Source organism: Lipophrys pholis (assembly GCF_963383615.2).
Source record: "Lipophrys pholis genome assembly, chromosome: 6".
NCBI classification, from domain to species: domain Eukaryota; kingdom Metazoa; phylum Chordata; class Actinopteri; order Blenniiformes; family Blenniidae; genus Lipophrys; species Lipophrys pholis.
In genome coordinates this window covers 2,059,972-2,080,368 of record NC_137629.1, presented here as the reverse complement: position 1 = coordinate 2,080,368, position 20,397 = coordinate 2,059,972, and the positions used below count along the sequence as shown (strand labels likewise).

At 41.5% G+C, this 20,397-nt stretch overlaps 1 protein-coding gene across 1 annotated transcript in view; it reads right to left on the bottom strand.

The window, feature by feature from the left end:
• fstl5 (follistatin-like 5) overlaps positions 1 to 20,397 on the bottom strand; it is a 228,696-nt gene that overhangs the window by 74,510 nt on the left and 133,789 nt on the right. The window contains exon 7 of the mRNA XM_080465684.1: positions 7,881 to 8,047. Within this exon, the coding sequence (XP_080321810.1) occupies positions 7,881 to 8,047 (167 nt within the window). The remainder of the gene's footprint in view (positions 1 to 7,880; positions 8,048 to 20,397) is intronic.

Below are 20,397 nucleotides of genomic sequence, written 5' to 3'. Positions count from 1 at the left end.
TCATTTGTATTCGTTTAGTGGTTTTCCACACATTTCTATTAAATTCAGCTATTAAAATGTATTTTTTTCTAATTTAAAATGAATATCAGTTTGACCCTGCAGCCTCCATGTTGCATTATGTACATTTTAGAACCTGCATACTGTATCGTGAGTCCAGAGTTCCAGTTTACTTGTAGTTTTGTAGAACATGGTGTTTCATCTGAACCTTTTAAAATCTGAAAGATGTCGCATGTCATGATCAGCTTGATGATGATCGCGGCGGTTTCATCAAACGAACGAATGTATTACGGATGTGAGCAGACGTGTCGGGATCAACAGGCCTGTCGGAGCTCAGCCTTCATTAGAGCGTTCATCACTGCCTCCTCACACAACGAAGGCCAAGAGCCAAGACCTGTTCGTCCCTGATTACTGAGCCACATTAACAATCCTCTCATTCAGGTTTCAGCCGGAGGAACTTTTACTCTGAAGAAAGTCTGCGGCTGCTTTTCTTCAGACCAAACAGGAAAGACAAACGGGAGAATGACACGTCTTTTTGTGAAGAGTTCAGCTGTTCTCATTAAATGGCTTTTAGCATTTGGATCACATCGTCGTGGGCTTTACATCCTGTTGTCCAGAAGGTTCTTTAACAGACAGACAGGAAGAGTCTGGCCACGGTGTGTTTGTCAGCGGCGTGCTGCGATTCAACTCACCAGCAGGTTACGGCGTCAGAGCTTCACAATATGAGAGGAAATCGATGGTGCGTTTTGGCCCCGTGGGCTCAGAGCATATTGTGTCGCCTTCTTAAATGAAAAATGAATGGGGGGAGAAATGAAAGTCGGAGGGGTGGAACGAGCCGCGGCGGAGGCTGTCGACATGATTCCTCCGCCTCACCTCGCCACCCTCACCTGAGCTCTCAGCGGCGCCCAGGACCGGCGCTGCAGACGGAGGGAAAGAGACAAGGGCAGGCAGAGGTGGATTTACAAACAGGCCGTGGCCCTCAAGAAGGCAGAATTAATAAAGCTGTCAGCGCAGAGTCGCCTCTTTAAGGACACCGCAACGCGTCGGATGGACGACCTCAGGTAGTGACGCGGCTTTTCACAAAGTTCACAGCCTCAACTTACTGGAGCAGAGTTTTCATGGAGCTGCATGTGTGACCGGTTTTTAACATCTTTCAACAATGTTGTTGAATGTTTAAATCTAAATTGTTTGAGGTGACACAGTTTAATGGAATTGGTCTCACTGTTTGTTTTTCATCGCAGTGTTTTAATTCCCATCGTCCCTGAATGCAACTGAAACAGCCGGACTCACAGATGTACTTCCAATTTTACTTTTTAAAGACAAATATCTTGACTTTCTCTCTGTTAAAGCCTTCGATACGTCTCTTTGCTTAGTTTAACCTCGATAATAATGAAGCATCAAACTAATTAATATGCTTCAGTTTATTAAATGGAAAGACTACCTGTTTCTATTTAAAAGAATAAAAATACTTCCATTGTGTTTTATATAAAGTTCAGCCAGGTTATAAATAATTAAAAAAAAAAAGGTTGAGAACCTGTTGACTCGATGTTTCAAGAGAAAACACTTTTTTTTTTTTTTCGTTTCTGGAAAGTTTCACGTTTACACGGCAACGTTCTGAAAACCATGTCCGTTTCTATGGAAACAGCAGAAACACTAAGAATGAAGTGGTTTGCATGTTGGGCCACTAGTTGGTGCTGCTGTTTGTTTATGTAATGAAACCACACGCTCACACGCAGCACCATGTGAGAGAACACAATATGAGAACACAGACCACCAAGTTGGATTGTTATTACGGTGAGTGTCAAAATAAAACCATCAAGTTGGATTGCTATTACAGTGACTGTCAAAATAAAACTACCAAGTTGGATTGTTATTATGATGACTGTCAAAATAAAACCACCAAGTTAGATTGTTATTACGGTGATTGTCAAAATAAAACTACTAAGTTGGATTGTTATTATGGTGACTGTCAAAATAAAACAACCAAGTTGGATTTGGTGATTGTCAAAATAAAACTACCAAGCTGGATTGTTATTACCGTGACTGTCAAAATAAAAGTTCAAAGTCCAGGAGAATCGAGACTGGGAGTCATGACACCACAGAGGAAACTTTGTTCTGATTGGCTCTACTGAGCATGTGCAAAACTATTATTCGCCGTGGCGACCAGGACCAGGACCAGCAATGTTTCAGAAAAGTTGCGTTCTGGCCCGTTACCATGGAGACGGAGTCAGAGTGTTTTCAGGAACTACAAGCATCGTCCTTGTATAAACAAACACACAACAAACTGTTTCTGTTTGCTCCATTGACCTGCATTTAACCGTTTTCACTTTTTCACTTTTTACCAAAGTAAAGAAGTTGAATCTACATCTTTAATTCTCTTTTAAAGCAAAATTCATCTTCTCCTGAAGTCCAACTCCGCTGGACAAAAACAATGAGATAAACATTTATTCTTATCATTACGAACCACTACAATCCACACAGAAAACTTCATACAGAGAGTACTTCTGATGATAAAAAACCTTTTTAATACTCCTCCAGAAACGTTAAGACATTTTAATCAGTTCTATTTTATGGATCGACTCTTATGATTTCTGTCTCTGTCCTTCGAGGATAAAGAGAGGAATGACACTGAAGAAAGGAATGTGTCTTTTTCCATATCTGCACATTTTAATTCCTGCCTGTTTATCTGTATTTATTTAATTCTGTATGTGACTCAGCAGGTTTTGTGTCGTATTTAAGCTTTTTGGTTTTTTTTGTCACCTTGAAATGTCGCTTTGACGGTGACAGAAATGTTATTCTTTTTTAAAATTTGAATTTAATTAATAAAGCAAGAGAATTTACGATGGAGTAAAGATATTTTTATGTTTATTTGTTATCATGGGCACTTCCACCTCTTTAATAATCTCTAAAGAAACAACTCCAAACAAACTCCACATTTGCTCTTTGTTTTTTCTTTGATGGCATTTCAATGATATAACTCATGAAATGACAAAAACATTTCCATTACAAGAATTCATATTTTGTTATAATCTCCTATTTATACTAAAGTTTAACCTTTGAAATGGATTTTTGTTTCTTCAGACTTGAAATGTCTCTCAATACGTAATACTGGCGATGAGTTTCAGTGAAGCTTCATGCATGTTGCAGGCACCTCCAGAGCTTTGTGGGCTTTTTGGAAAATGTGGTGAAGACGAGTGATGCAATGGCAGTTTGTTCTCACAAAACAAATACAGATCATAAAGCATTTACCTGAGACGGGATCTGTTCAGGGGGGAAAGAAACACAAGTCAAATATCTGTAACGCCACGCCAGTCAAACAGCCTGGGTACACAACATTTCTACTCCTCGTGTTGTATTTACCACCGTTAATTATGCTCATATTACACAAATAGAACAAAATAGAACAATAATAACAATATAATAAAACAATATAACAACAATATAACAAAATCCCATCAGAACTTGGCCAGCAAATGACATCATCCATTATAAAAGAATATGAATTATACAATAAAATACAATAAAAAATAACTTTAACAAGACTTCATGGCTTAGTTATGTCACAAAAGTATGGCAGTAGATCTTTACCCCGAGTTTGAATTTGAATTGCTCTGAATTTTTTTTACCATCGAAATCAGACTTTGAAGTTTCTCCTGTTCTGCTCTACTGTTATTATTCTCTAATATTTCAGGTCACTTAGATGAACCTAGTTTTAAACCTCTTGAGTAAAAAGGACGACATACGAGCTGAATTAGATAATAAGATTTAAACAAGCGCATGTTTTACCAGCAGGAGGAGTTTTTATAAACTCCCACAATGCAACAGCAGCAGGAGAAGTTTTCTGGACGATTCATTGTATTTTGTACCAGAAGGTTTCATCAAAATGGGCTTCATGTTGAGAATTGTTGTTATTTACAATAATAATTGTTTGTTTTTTTGACAATACAGACGTTTTCATCTCTGCGCCACAACAAACAGAAACGTTCAATTTGATAGTAAAGATTCTAAAGCACTGTTTCACCAGTCCGGTTGTTATGATGTGAGGTATAACTCTACTCTTCCTCTTTACATATTTCACAGCGTGAGAATCAGAGTATGAGGCTCTCAGCTCCGTCACATCATGATCAATTCACAAAAAGAACAACAAACAAAATCCTGATAGAAGTTTGAGAGTTGATGAAAAAAGGCCACATGCTTCAGTCGTTTTATCTGCAATCTGTCGCCGCTCACTTTGGTTTAATCGTCCCTCTCAAACAGATCTCACAGAGTTAAAGCAGGATGGAGATGTTATGAGTTATAGCAACCGTTTACTGTTACATGTTGTACGTTTCCACTGCAGAAACAACCGACTTGACTCTCTATGAGCGCGCATATTTCAGCGTACAAGAAAAGAACGATTCGGCTCCGATTATGTTGTTGTTGTTTTTTTTATCTCTTCTTGTCGAAGCTGCAGCTTCTATCTGCTGAGCACATTTTCTATTTTTGCTTTTCAAGATTCAATTCAAAGATATTTGGTGTTAAATCTGATATCTATCTATGTTTTTCATTTTTTTTGTAGTGTAGTGCTCTTGTCTGACGAGGCTGCGTTGACGCATTAGTGGAGAAAGTTGCTGGCGAACACTTTTACGAAAACTCCCGACATTCTGTCCCCTCATGCACTTTCACAGAGATGGAAACTTTTGTAAAATTACAGAACATCAAATGGATTTTTCATCGCCTGGAACCAAAAGTTGCACTCCCCAGATCCAAACATGAATGTATACACACACACACACACACACACACACACACACACACACACACACACACACACGCACACACACACACACACACACACACACACACACACACACGCGCTGTGTCTTTGGCCCGGCCACTCGCGGAGGATGGAAATACTGACAGTCTTGGATGAAGATGATGCAATAGCCAGCAACTGTCAACTTCATGGAATTACAGTAAGCTGCTTTGTCAAAATTTAGAGAGGCTCTATTGAACTCCGGGATACAAGCGCTCCGTCGGGATTAATGCGCGATTAGCTAAGTCTGAATGTCGACAAAAGTTCTTTCAAATTAAAATAAGCAGGTTTCGAACCTGGGAAGAGCGAGGAGATGAGACTGCATGACGCTGCCATGTGTCCTCACAGGAATAGGACTAATTAACGCTGGCGGTGGATGAACACGAACATTAACATCCAGCAATTGTACAGAAACTGTAGAATAGGTTTATGTATGCCAGGTGCAGATAAAATCCATTCTCCTCTCTGGAAACAACAACAATGACTGACTGGAAGTCTGACAGCCAAAAATAAATCTGGATTAAGCCCCTCGTGTTCCACCGGTGCTTCTCCTGGCGCCAGTTTCACCCGCCGCCGCTCGTCTGGTTGAAACTCTGGCCTTGTTAGGTATCAACAAAAATTAATTCTGACAATCGCATAGCCCGAGGTTCAAAGTACATCAAGTTGTCTCAGTGTGAAGAGACGAATCCCAGCAGTAGTTTCACTCCCATGAAGCTGCACTGGCATCAACCCAACGTGGAAGTCAGTGACGCTTCAACATTTAACCCAAATAGAGGAATGGAGGGTCAATTTATCTGCCGAGGTTGAATCTTCCTTCCAGCTCTGTTTCCTCTGTGATGGATGACTCAAACTACGACTTCTTTAAAGCTGTATGGTGGATATGATCCAGAGATTGATTAGCAACAGTCTGATCACCGTCCCACTCGCTCAATGAGCGACGAGCATCAGTGTGATAGAAAATATCGTTTCACTCCGAGTCTGATTCACTGGATCGGGAAAAAAAAAGACATGTCGATATCGCATGTAAACACATGGAAAGTTTTCTACAATCTGGAAAAACTGAAAAAGCTTCTGAAAGATGTGCAGGGTAATGTTTTTGATCTATTCAGCATGTTCATGGAAAATCAGCCATTTTTACCAAACCTCACAGACTAACTCGTACAACTCCATTTGATCAAATTCCAACTCTTTCCACACTGTTAGATGAAAACAATCTTAAGTAAATCTTCTCTTGTGCTCATTTCATTTCACCTGGTAATCAGAGCAAAGTCCATAAATAGTGATTTATTTATTGGCTGTGTCCTCCTCAAACCTTCGTTACAGCATTTAATAAAACATCCTTTAAAAGAGGAGGCTTTAATCCCCGAGCTGACAAGTGAATTTAGCGTACAGCTGAGAGAAATGTGATGTTGCTCGCCGGGGAAGCGGACAAAGACCACCGCCGGTCCGGACACTGAACTCTGCTTCGTCTCTTCAGGCAAAACCAGGAGATGAAACAAATACCGTTTCCTTTGAATACAAAAAAAAAAGTGAGAGAGCTCCGTGAAAATAATATGAAAGGCAGATCAAAGCTGTGCGTTGATCTTTACGAGGCCTCGCGTCACGCTTTGTTCCCTCCTTTAAATCTCCCCAACAACATCCGGGATACTTTCAACATTCGTCTTGAAATCCAGCAACTTTCTAACGACAAATAGCTGGAAGAACGAGCTGGAAGAACGAGCTGGAAGAACGAGCTGGAAGAACGAGCTGGAAGAACGAGCTGGAAGAACGAGCTGGAAGAACGAGCTGGAAGAACGAGCTGGAAGCCTCAACGGCTGAGGAAATTAACCAGCGCGCTGGTTGCTCCTCTCTCATGGACGGCGTTGGCACGGATCATTACGGGAAGCGAACATCACCAACAACCAGAAGGAGCCAGTTGATGGTGCCAAGGATGACTGGCGACAGCTGGGCGCCTCTTACTCATTTTAAGGGTCATCAACATTTAATGTTACATTAGTGGCTTCGCTGGGTTTCCCGTTATCTACTGCGACAGTGTTGACTTAATTATGCTGGCCTGCATCACAGTCGTCTCGGTCAGGAAAGGGGTCGCAGAGCGGAGGTCTTCCTCCTCCGCCGCCCCCTCCTCTACCTCGCCACATAAGTATCCTTGGCCCCTTTTGATGGGGATGAAAGTGACACGGGGGCTTTCTGAGAGCCGCATGCAGAAGAACGCCACGCTTACTCACTCCTTCACCAAGTGTAAAAAGTAGGTCCCTCCTCCCGGGCTGAGCCCCGCTGCTATCCCTCCTTCTTATTCCCTCTTTGTATGAAATCACTGCCCCCCCAGCAGCCTCTAAACACAGACACCGAGAACACAAACTGACACCCTGGATTACCGTCAGGCCCACCGCGCAAAGCCAGAGCCAACATTCAAATAAAATGTGCTGACATTCTGAGCCCGGGCCAAAAAAGAAAAAAAGTTGAAGTATGATGAGAAGAAAAGTCTGGGATTATCTGAAATTTACCGTCTCGAAAAAAGAAAAGTTGACTGAGGAAGCTGAACTGAAAATGTAATAATTCGACCTGATCAGTATCGTCTCATCACAAATCCAACTACACATCCGAGTTTAACTCAGTCAGAGATGTCAAACACTCAACGATCCAAATTCATCCTGATTGTGCCGGACCGGTAAAATAGAGCCATAATAACCTTTCCATTCAAACATATAGTGTGCATGGTGAAAATGTCTCTTTTCACAGAAACCAAAGAATTACTCCAGAAAATGACTCCAGCCTCAACATAAAGCCAACTTTAATGAAACTTCTGGTGTAAAATCCAGTGAAATGTCCAGAAAACTTCTCTGATTAGATTCTAGGAGTTTTTAAAAAAACTCCCCCTGACAACCAGGGAGCTTCTGTCATGGCAGCATCAGTGTTGTACTGTGTCGCTACTCTTAAGAAATATGCTAAAATATCAATGTTATCTTTGACATTTTTACCATTTGGTTGGTGGTTTGGTGGATTGGAGCCTGTCACAGGCACGTTTTGACCCACGGGTCTTATATTCGACACCTTTCGTGTAGAAGGACTCATGGCGAGCAGCTCTTACGTTCATGTCTTCCAGGTTGAGGGAGTTGAGATACTGCTGGTTCCTCTTCCACAGGATGGGAGGCCTCCGCTCTCCGGCGATGGCACAAGTCAGCACGGCGCTCTGGCCCACAGTCACTGTGGTCACGCTGACTCTCTGGTCCTCTGGGAGACTCAGCAGGTACACATCTGTTCACAGACAGAGGAAAAAAATGAAGGTTTACATCTAGTTTACAAACAATTTCGTCTCCATTTTACACGACAGCCTTTTCAAGTGAAAATGCTAAACTTTCGTAGCGTTATGTCGGTTTGTTTACATGACAACAGTCCTAAGAGCTGATGAAAACACAACTATTTCTTTAATGTTCTGACTCCGTCTCCATGGAAACCAAGGAAAACTTAACTTTTCTGAAACTCCGCTCCTGGTCACCATGGGGATAGTAACTTGTAGTTCTGCACATGCTCAGGAGAGACAATCAGATCAATGTTTCCTCCATGGTGTCATGACTCCCAGTCCATATTTACCGAAGACGTGGTACTTTTACTTTGACAGTCACCATAATAACAATCCAACCAGGTAGTTTTATTTTGACAGTCACCGTAATAACAATCAAACTTGGTAGTTTTACTTTGACAGTCACCATAATAACAATCCAACTTGGTGGTCCATCCTCTAGAATGTCGGTGTTATCCCGATGTTAATGCTTAGAGCTCATTGTTCTCTGTTGTGTGTGTGTGTGTGTGTGTCTTCATTACAAAAACAACCAGCAGCACCAACTAGTGGCCCAACGTGATAACTACATCATTGTCAGCATTTCTGAATCATTTTCAAAACGTTGCTGTTCAGACACAAAACTTTTCTGAAATGAAAATGCAAAAACGCTGAAACATTGTCGTGTGAACGGGGAGTGAGACTTCGCTGTTGCAGCAGTCAAGTTCTTTAGATTGTGAAAAGATCATATTACCAGGAGGAACCTCATGTATGCAGGAAGAACATGTAAACTCTGAGGAGAAAAACCCACCAAACATATCGGAAGTGTTTCGTCCATAGAATATAATTCTATTCAACAAGCAGCTAGAAACACGTTCCCTCCTCAGCCTCAGCGAGGATTTATCAGTTTCATGCTGGACTTCCTAGTGTTCACACAATATTACATATCATTCTTGGTTTAAACTAAACAGAAACCTCGTTTGTTTGAAGGCTTCAAACTGAAATATCAGTTAGGTTTTGATGTACAATCTGTAGCTCATATTTCACCTTCATTACAGACTCACTGACATTATTTCATCAGACCAGTGAAGAAAACACCAGAAACTGATGAAGCTACTACAAGGTGATTGGATTCAAACGCTTTCAGATAAAAGCGCCACTGCATTACAATAATTTCTCTTTGGAAATTGTTGATTTCATTAAAGCAATAATCTCCATGGTTATATTTAGCTCGACATCTCATTGTTTAATTCCTAATCTAATCCACACTTCTGGTTGTTTCCTCTATTTTAGCTTCAGTTACATTCATTTCTATGATAATACATTTTATTTTATTTTATTTTATTTTTTTCTTTTTCTTTTTTTCTTTTTCGCCCTTGTCCTGTTCAGCAGCTTGGGCCAACAATATGATGTGATTGAGAACCTTCGGAGTCAGAACAGTTTTTGGTCTAGCAACAGGGAGAGACCTGGAGTCTCCTCCTGTTGCCTTCTCCGTCAGAAGTTGGCATGGCTGCCGTACACGACCGGGGGGGAACGCTCAAAGAGAGAGAGAAGAGAAGAGAGAGAAGAAAGTTTGAGGGGGGAGGGGGGAGGGGGATAACATACAATATCCTTGTTGTGCTACATATATTATTTGCAGTTATCACACTGATCCAAATACTTTCCAACTGTTTTTTGATTAAACCAGCCTGAGCAGCTCTATCTAGACAGTAAAATGATTTCTTAGATTAACCAGCCTGAGCAGCCCTATCTAGACAGTAAGATGATTTCTTAGATTAACCAGCCTGAGCAGCTCTATCTAGACAGTAAGATGATTTCTTAGATTAACCAGCCTGAGCTGCTCTATCTAGACAGTAACGTGAAGCAGGAACATGAATTAACAAAGAGGTGACAACAAAAGAGGAACATGATTTGTAAAGTTTGAGCAAATGATGATAGAGAACAAGCAACTTCCGAAGCACCTTTCGTGAGGAGTGGAAGTGTGTGTGTGTGTGTGTGTGTGTGTGTGTGTGTGTGTGGGGCTTGTTAATACATTTTAAACTCGGAACTTGTTTTTTGTGAAAAATGTCAATCATTCTTCTGTTTTTACTTCATCTGTACAAACAACCACAAATGAATTTCCCTCTGGGAATAAAATACTTGTAATAATAATTCTATTCTATTCTATTCTATTCTATTCTATTCTATTCTATTCTATTCTATTCTATTCTATTCTATTCTATTCTATTCTCTTCTATTCTATACATCCCTCCTTCTGGTTACATGAAACACACTGATTCTAGAATCCAGACTGAATATAGCCATCATATAAACATCCGGCTCAAAGGATAATGAACTTTCCTACAAATCAACCTTTTGTCGTTCATCTCAAACACAAACTACTGATTGATTTTCTTTATGAAGTGACAAAAGAAGTGACACGACACCGTGAGGTGACAGAGCTTCCCACTTCTCCACCGTGCCGCCCACTGAGGGTGACGAACAGCAGTTCCTCTGCTTTTCACTACCATTTCCTACATTATCTCAAATTCCAGGGAATAAAATTCCGGCGCTCATGGATTCATCTTTCTTTTTCTCTCTTAATGAGGCCTGAAACAAGAAAAGACAATTTGAACGCATCTCAATTAGCTGCTGCTGTTCTATAGATTTTTTTTTTTTATTTCTTTAAAGACGCACTGAGGCAGCACAAATATTGCAATTTGCAAAGTAATAGAAAGTAATGAAATCTAATGTTGTTGTAATATAGCTGTGGTGGAAGTCGTACTGCCTGATTCCCTCTCTCGTCCACCAGCGCCGTCAGACGGAGGAACAAACTCTGCACTGGGAGCTCCTCTTCTGCTGACTGCAGATCTCCTCTGCAGCCGGCCGCTTTGTGACTTAAAGATTCTTAATGGGCTGGAAGTTGTGAGAGTCTGAAACGAGCCGGGCTGTAAAAAGCCCAGGAGGGAGGAAAGTAACCAAACCGCCAGCCGAGAGGAAACAACTCCTCACCTCCGTCAGACTCACTGCTCTGCTCACTACAACAAGGTTTCTGGAAAAAAAAGCTCCTTCTGGTGGTGATGAGAAGCGTCTCCAACACGACGTGACAAAAGCAGGAGGGGGAAGGTTGGCGTGAGGTCAACCTGGTCTTCTGTGAGTGTGTGTGTGTGTGTGTGTGTGTGTGTGTGTGTGTCCAGTATTTTGAAGAAACAATGAGCACAATGTCCACTCAGCCTTTCTCTGGCGGTGTTATGTAACATGGCCTGTGAGAGAATGCTTTTTAATCTTTCTCTTGGGTAATGAGCAATGGAGCAAAAGGAAACAGAGACTCAATTTGTTCTGCTCCTGAGGGCATGAAATACAAAACCTAATGAAAGAGCAGGTCCAGCAGACAGAATGGGGATGAGAGCACCTTCAATTACAGCCTGACTCCGGCGCTCTCTCCCTCAACGCTTTTCCAACCTGGTCCACTTGTTGTGTCTCTGAGCTGTGAACCCGATCCGGGCCCTTCAGACTGGAGACGCAGCTCAACAGTTTGCTCAGCTCACAGGTTTAATCCGCCATTCAAACCTGGTAAACAACGCTCACAACCCAGATAATCACGACCAGATTACATCGAGATTAGAGGATTAATAGCAGCTTTTTTTGTCTATATGTTTGTACTGTTACTGCAGAGCTGACTAAACGCTGAGATCATTCGTGAACTTCTAGGTTTCTCCAATTCAGGGTTTTCTAACATAAGACCTGTTAGAGCCCGATATGTAACAACAACATGAAATGTTAAGAAATATAATGCAATAAAACCCGAAATGTAATAACTGATCAATGATGTAAAAAGATTTAACAAGAATTTAAATGTGATCTTTTATGTTTAATGCTCATACATTATTTTGTACTGATGAGTGCAGAAATAGATTTTAGAGAACAGAAGATTATAAATGACTCGGGCAACAGCAATCATACATAAATACTATAAACTGTACATAGATATATGTAAAAATAAATAGTCCAAACCTGTTGAACTCATTCTTTCAGTGTTATTCAAAATGAAGCAGTTCACGCTCAAGTCCAATCCATAAATCATTGACGCACTTCAAAAAATACCCAGAATGCAACAGCAACAGGAGAAGATTTATGGACGTTTCTCTGTATTTTACACCACAAGGACTCCAACTATCTAAAAATTACTTAAATCATTGGAGTAATATTTGGGAGTAATTATTTGGTTTTGTGAAAATATACCTTTCATCCTGTATACTGCACGACTGCAAGAAAAACATTAAAGTTTAAATTTAAAGGTTTACGTAAAGGTATTGCAAACACGGGGCAGTTTTCCAGCTCGGCTCTAAATTCTAGAAGGTTTATTCTGACTCTCCTACCACTTCATGGAAACCCTGCATTTTTTATGTTTGCTTTTAAGAAAACACAATTTAATTACAAGTGTTGAAGCAAGCAGAATTTTCTCTTAAAATCTTCTTTTAAAAATGTTTTATTTTCTGTCTGTGTCACCTCAGTATTAAAGACGACTCCTGTTCTTGTCTTTGTGAGTGAAGCTTGAGTGAATTACATGTTTCTTATAGGTTTCCCGTCTCTGCAACATAATGACCCCTCAGCATTCTGTTCTACATTAAAGCAAACAATATATCCGTTTCTTTAACATCATAGAAATGATCTCAAAGACATGCACATAAGAAATAAGAATCTTGGTTCAAGCATGCACGAAAGAAACTAATAAGTGTTTTATTTCTGAAGAAAACATGAATTATTGGATCATTAGTCAGCCTCTTTCATTGCTCAGTGATAAAATGAGTTGTGATGACGGGAACCTGTCACTTCCCCTCACGTAGAGAAACAAAGGTACATTAAGTGAGGTGAACGTCTCTCATAATGTGACAGAACTCATCTGATGGAGCTCGTCTGATCACCAAAGAGCTGTTTGCATGTAATAAAGACGCGACAGCGGCAGCCAGCGGGTCTGAGACGAGCCTCCCGGGGTAAAATTAAACACAATGAGTGAGGACAAATGAAAATAAATACCTTTCTTCTTTTACTGACAATCATTAAACATTCCTTTCATCAAGTGTTCATGTTTATGCCGGAAAAGTCTGAACAATAAGAAAGTTGGTGTGGAGCCCAGGCCTTTGCAATAACACCCTCAACATTTCAACAGAGCGCTGCGGAGAAATGCCCATAACCCGTTTTTAGAAACAGAAATATTAAATTTCTGTGGACTTTTGCTTCATGCCTTCTTAAAATGAATGAAAACTTCACAGCTGGAGGACAAATAGGGCTCCTTCAAGAGAAAGCAGCAGAGCGATTCACCAACCGTCAGCATCCAGGACTCACTGGAGTGGAAAATGTGAGCAGATTATTACACTTTCTTGTATATTAGTTTGATTTACTCATATTTACTTTCTGAAAATTATTCTGGTGAGAACAAAAATGACTTCCCATGTAGTGTGGTGAATGTGCACTGTTGTTATCATTAAAATATATCTGATAAAGAGTCATTTTTATTCATTCATTCATTCATTCATTCATTCTTTTTTTTAAGGTTGAAATGTTAAAATTGCAATAACGTTGTAAATTATTGAACTAATACGTTGCGGAAAAGTTTCTTGTTTACATGGCAGCATTTTGAAAAAGTCACTTCAGGCGGCAAACAACAAAATGCATGAAAGCCAGAAAAGCAGACTGATATACTGAAGGAAAATAAAACCCCTAAAACTGATGCAGAGTGCAGAATTAGGAAAAGTGGATCTTCCATCAGTCATGCATGGCTAATCCATGATCCTCCCCTCCCCCTCCCCCCTCCCCCTCCCCCTCCCCCTCCCCTGACACTGATAACAACGCGCCATGAGAGCCGCTTGGCCCGCTGCTCGTCGCCGTGTAGAGGTGAAAGTGGACGGACACGCCAACAGAAATCTCCTTCAACAGCGTCCCCCCTAACCGTTCAATTACCGCCGCCTTGTATCCTAATGCTGCTGGAAGACGCTGCGAGCAACAAACTCCATTTGCTGCCGATCCCCGAGGGGATGGAGACGGCTGAAGTTATCTGGAGGGTTTAAAGGAGGAAGCGTGCAGAGGGACGGACAGGAAACTTCTCCTCAGGGAGACGGGAGTCCAGCACCTCCTCCTCCGACAGATTCATCACGGCAGGAAATGGCTTCAGCTTCGGCTTCGGCTTCGGACTCGATCAACCGTCACTGTCCAGCCTGTAATTAGTGATTAACGGGAAAGTCCAGACTGTTGATTTACTCTGTTCTGCTCCCAGAACCAGACGCTGGTTGGAAGGTAAATCACCGATTGCACCAGAGGAAACAGCCCGGGGATAGAGGACGACGACATCAACGCAGCGGCGGCCTGCCGGCACGAAGACAGATGGCACTGAGGTTCCTTTGCTCACGTTCTTCCTCCTTCATGCTCCATCACACTCCTTCTCAAAACACACTCTCCCTCTATGGCGTTCATTACGAGAAGCGAACGGGCGGGTCGACCCCCGCTGCTTTGAGGTCTGACATTTTGAAGCAGAGATAAAAAGTATTTTCTCTGATGTTTGTTTATTCGTACGCAAAAAGAAGAAAAAAAAAAACCTGGAAAAAAAAGGCGACACAAACAGCAGAATAGATGCTGGTGCGAATCCCCTCTGATCTCCACGGTTGTCATGGTTTGTTAACTGTTTCCCCGAAGCCAGAAGAAGAAACTTTCTGTTCTAACAGCTCAGGAGCGACTCTGAGGACTTGTTGTTTGACACCGACAGTTAACCGTCCTCACGCCGCAGTGTTTGTTTTTCTCCAAATAAATCACTTAGTTTTTTGCTTTTTATGTTGAAATGTTGCTTTATGACGAAACTCAGATGATCCTTGAAAACAACAATAAAGGTTATGTGGGTTTGTCTTGACGGTTTGACGACAAAGTTGAGATTACAACTTTACACTTTCCTCCCATGTATTCTGCAAGATTAAAGTTTTAATGGAGTTAAATCTTTGAATATAAAATAAAAGACACAAAGAATATTCACCAACAGTGACATGAACATGTTGACCAAAGACCAAACAAACCCTGAAAACAGCCAGAGCCTCGACAAATATCGACCATTAACCTTCTTCAACCACAGAAAGGCTGCTGGGAGCTGAAGCCAATTCCTCCTCACTTTGAGCTCAAATCAGTTGAAATCGTACAAAGACTCAATCACCGATTCACACGTTCACCCACACGTTCACACACACATTCACACGTGCGATCAGTTCTGACTCACTAATGAACCAAACAGATGCATTTTTGCACCTTTTAGGTTTTTATTCTACGCGGAGAAAAACCTGTAAATGAACAGGTTCTGCATGGCATCCATCCATCCATCCATCCATCCATCCAGCCATCCATCCATCCAGCCATCCATCCATCCATCCATCAGCGTTCACATTCACTTTAGAAACCGGATCAAACCGCCTGGGAAACATCACGCAGTTACACCAGCTGATGGTTTGGGGGCGCTGTTGCCCAAACAAACACTGACCAGAGAGGAAGTAAAGAAGTAACACACCTCAGTGATTGGTCCGAACCGAAAGAGGAAGTCCCGCCTCTTTAGCCCATGGTGGCTAGGCTAATTAGTTTGTTGCTAATGGTAAGCCACAAACAGCAGTGATATAAAGTCTTCAGACCAGATATCGATGAGTCTTCCTCACTAGTTCTTCCTCTTTACTTCCAACTTTTTCTTTCTCCGTCTGCTTCTTCTGATTTGTGCGGTTAGTTTTGTTTGTTTACTACCCAAAATGCACAGCGTATTACCTCACGTCCTCTCACCCGGCCCGCTAGAAAGATTGTTAGTAAAGGAACCGAGACCGAGGTTTTTAAGAGGACAAGAGGCCTGTACTACAACGCTGGATTTTCTCTAATCGAGATAACTACTACGACGCTCGCTTGCTCGCTTCTCACCAGGATAAATCACCTGGTAACTAACGCTGAATGTCTGACCTGCTCCGGAGCAGGTTATGTTCTGGATAAGAGGTCAGAGCTCCGCCTTCTGACCAATCAGATCTCTTGGGAAATGCCCTGCCCATTATTAAATAATAGTGATTGGTGGGCGGGTTCAGCGCTGAGCTGCAGCGGAGAGGAGAGGATTACAATTTAGAACAATCTTTTTGACAGAAGAACACAAATCCTGGTCACTGAGGCTTTGAAGCAGGTTTTTATTTTTGACTTGTTCCAAGTCTGTTTATGTCCACCAGGGTTGATCTGGAATAATGAGGTTAATGATCACACCTGACAGAACTGCAGAAACATGAATTTATGGAACCAGAACTACTCCTGTCGTCACGGTGATGAATTAATATTCCAACACGAAACACACTCACACGGAGGAAACTCGCTTTAAAACAAGTGGATGTAAAATGTAAAGTAAAAGAAGAGCAGTGAGGAAGTTCAGCCTGGAACCTTTCTGCTGGAATAAAGTGAAACTGAGTGATCACAGTGCCATCTGTTTATATCGCTGATGAATTAATATTGTATAATCTTACGAAATAACGCATTAACAAGTCAGGAATGTCTAGATCAGTTAAACCAGGAAACAGAGATTCTGGTTGTGTTGATCATCGTTCGTAGTTCAGGCCTCAGAGATCTTGTTATCTCCGGATCATGTTGCCCAAACAAAACGTTTTTTCTTTGAAGAAATGTTCTAATTGTCCTTTGCTGTGTATTTTTCTGTATTTGAGCAAAAAAGGGAAGTAAATAATATACTGCTAAACACTTGGAAGGCTTCTTATCTCCAAATCGCATATTTGTAATTACAATCTTCTCACTCAATCTCCTGAGCTTCGATGGCGACAAACTTAATCCACATAGTGTCAGACAGTCGCAGTATGCACCAGTGAACATAAGCATCATTTCTGAAGGGTGGAACAACTTTTGATGTTGAATCGTCTTTTCCACTTGAATGGGATTATTTTATTCCACTGAACATGGAACCGAAGGAAACACTGGAGGCAGGGAGTCTTTTCACCACAACTGTGGAACATTTCCAGTCAGATCTCTCACATGGTAGAGAAGATGAACGAGACATTGATGGAACAACATCGTTCAAAATAAAAATCCGTAGAGTCAAGGGCGAGAGGATGATTATTACCCGTTCTGCTTTTCCTCCCACAGATATTTTAAACATTCAGGTGGTTGTAAAACACGAACAAATGGTCTGAGAGATTGGCTGAGCCTGGTTTCCAGAAGCAGCTGATAGAGGAGATCCTGAGGGACGGCCGGCATTAACATGCAGCAGAGCTTAAGAGGACGACTAATTGGACTCATTTTATCACAGCTCAGTCGTGGAAAACAAAGAATGAAAAAAACAAAAAGAAGTAAGAGGTGAGTCACAGAGCACTGAAACTATAGCGTGAAGGAAATGTAATATAATGTCGTATTTCTGTGTGTGTGTGTGTGTGTGTGTGTGTGTGTGTGTGTGTGTGTGTGTGTGTGTGTGTGTGTGTGTGTGTGTGTGTGTGTGTGTGTGTGTGTGTGTGTGTTCCTGTTGGAGACCTGTTTACAGTCACCTTGTCGTTATGTCATGCTTCATGAGGTCGGGGTCATGATTAAGTTCGTCGCGGCTGCGTTTAAAGTACATCTGCAAGCTGTGTCCTCAGCAGCTCTATAAACACACCTTGTGTGTGTGTGTGTGTGTGTGTGTGTGTGTGTGTGTGTGTGTGTGTGTGTGTGTGTGTGTGTGTGTGTGTGTGTGTGTGTGAGAGCTGCTGTTATCTAATATGTTTACACTCTCACGTCGCGGGGTCACGGTTTGTTGTGGAGACAAACAGCAAGACTCTCTCAGCAATTTTAAGGTTGAATTAAGTGCGGGTGAAAGTTGATGTAAGAATTAGATTCACGGCTTTATGATATTTATGGCTTTAAGATTTGGAGTCTGTTTGCAAGAAATGAATACAAGTCAACTGAAACTCCTCCCACTCCAGGACCACGAAGGAAGAGCCACTTGTTATACGGTGAAGTTTCCATTGCCTTCCTCCCCATGAAATTATGATTTTAATTTCTTGTGCAACAATTTTATAGGAAATGCTAACCATGCTCAAAAAGAAGCAGCAGCAGAAGATGTTATATTAACTATTTGCTTTGGCAAAATGGGAAAAAAAAGAGCTCATTCGGTTTCACATGAAGAAAATATCAGAATGAATAAGGTCAGTTTGTTTATGATTATGTCATAATCCTTTGAACATATTCAATTAAGTGTTCAATACCAAGGTAGGTGATTTTCATGCTTTTGCAGTTTTGTTTGATAGAATATTTTAAATAGAAGAACAAATTTTGAGAGCTAAATTAGGATGTTTTTGTAAAACTATGAGTGAAGTTTCATTTTTAGACATTTCACTGGATTTTTCACCCGAAAGTTTCATTAAAATTTATGTTAGATTGGAGTCATTTTCTGTAGTAATTGTTTGGTTTGAGTGAAAATATAGACATTTTGATCATGAGTGCTCCGCACCACAACAAAGACAAAATGTACATGTTAAGGTTAATGTGTGATCATTTTACTGGTCCGGTCCCCCAGGATGACACTGGGCTGTTTGTGGCCCCTGAACTAAAATGAGTTAAACCTGAGTTACAGTCTGCTGCCACCAAACCGACTGAACCTTCTGTAGTTGAAAACCTGCGTGGCTGCTAACGCAGCCTGCCAACACCTGCTAATGCTTGAAAGGAGAAGCAGCGACTTGTTTCCCACTGAGCTGCTAAACAGTCCTGACAGCCAGAGAAACACGCTGAACCTCTCCGACTCCGGCAGGAAATATCCTCAGAGGTTTTTCTACGCTGGGAATTCTAATCTGACCCAGCCGCAGCCTCCACTGACGAACTCGTTCACTGAATTCTCAGAGTCTCCAGCCTCCAGCAGCGTCACTGTCAGCCTCCGACTCCGAGCAAAGGCCTGTCACTACTTAGCTCATTGAGGAATACCGAACCAGTTTGGTCCTTGTAGTGAAACACATTCGTAGACCACATCGCTTGTAGAAAAACAGTGAAATGACTTTGAGAAGTGAGATCACTTTTAAAAAAACTTCCAAGAAGGATGTGATGTTTCTCCTATGATGGCGTTTGTTGGTGTGTTTTGTCATATTTCTAAGACGAGCTGGTATTCATTATCTTTTTAAATTTATTTTATTTTAGCCTATGTTTGATTTCAGTTTATTGCTTTCTTTCAGATGAGATGTTTGAACTACTGCCTGGCCATGTTCCTGAAAAGTGACAGCAATGACTATCTTTATGTGGACGAAGCATTTTTCCCCACAAATTCATCTCGGGACTGACACGTGAAACACTTTGCATGATTCCTTGGTGTTGGTGGAGCATTAAAGAAATGGCTGCTGACAATTTTGACGAGTCATTTTCAGTTCATGATTCATTACACATAACCTGCCAAGTGTACAAATACAGCTAATATTATACGAATAATGTAGTTTTCATCCGTCTGTGAGTTATGTCAAGTTGGATCTGTTGGGATCTCTTCTCACCTATAAGCTGGTGAACAGGACAGATTGTAGAATCTTCACATTATATCTCCATTTGAGCCACCGAGTGTGAAACCCAGGAAACCTGAAGCATCGTCGTGGAGCTGATGTGACTGTATTGGTCTTTCATCTGTGAGATGTTGAGACTTTCTCATGTTTTTCTTTCATATGACCCTTGTTGGATTCTTCTTGGCTGCAAAGTGTGTGTATTGGGCATTATCTTGCCTCACACAAGTCCAGTTGGTGATCTTTTGATTCTCGTGTTTCTTCCTGTGCATGTCTGGCTTTTCTTTAATTCTTTTTGCTTTCCCCCGACACAGGAAAAGAATCCTCAAATAAATTTAAGGCTAAAGTGTGTGACTGTCTATGTGTTTGTCCACTAAGAACTTATACTGCTTATTATAGTAACAGCTAGGCATGGGGCCGATCCGATCCAGTATCGGTATTGGTTAGGGAAGTAGCACTGTGCTATCCAACTTTTCATGACAACATGTTGCTGTTTGGACGGATTTTACGCACAAAACACCACAAAGCAACGCAGCAACGTGGATGTTAGCAAAGCAACGCAGCAACGTGGACGTTAGCAAAGCCGTAGTACAGCGAGGCGGCGCTCTCCAGCCAGACGTCAACGTTTTCAAACTCCAGCTCTCCGAGGAGAACAGCACTGACATCAAAACAGTTTACGGCAGGTGGCACACGGGGCTCGCTTTACGGCAGCTGACGTGAAAAAGCTTCTTTTTTTTTTTTTTTTAGATCGGCGGGGTGATCGGCTGGATTTGCCGATTCCCGATCAGTCACAAATCACCAATATCGGCCCCGATCCGATATCTATCGATCTGATCGGGACATCC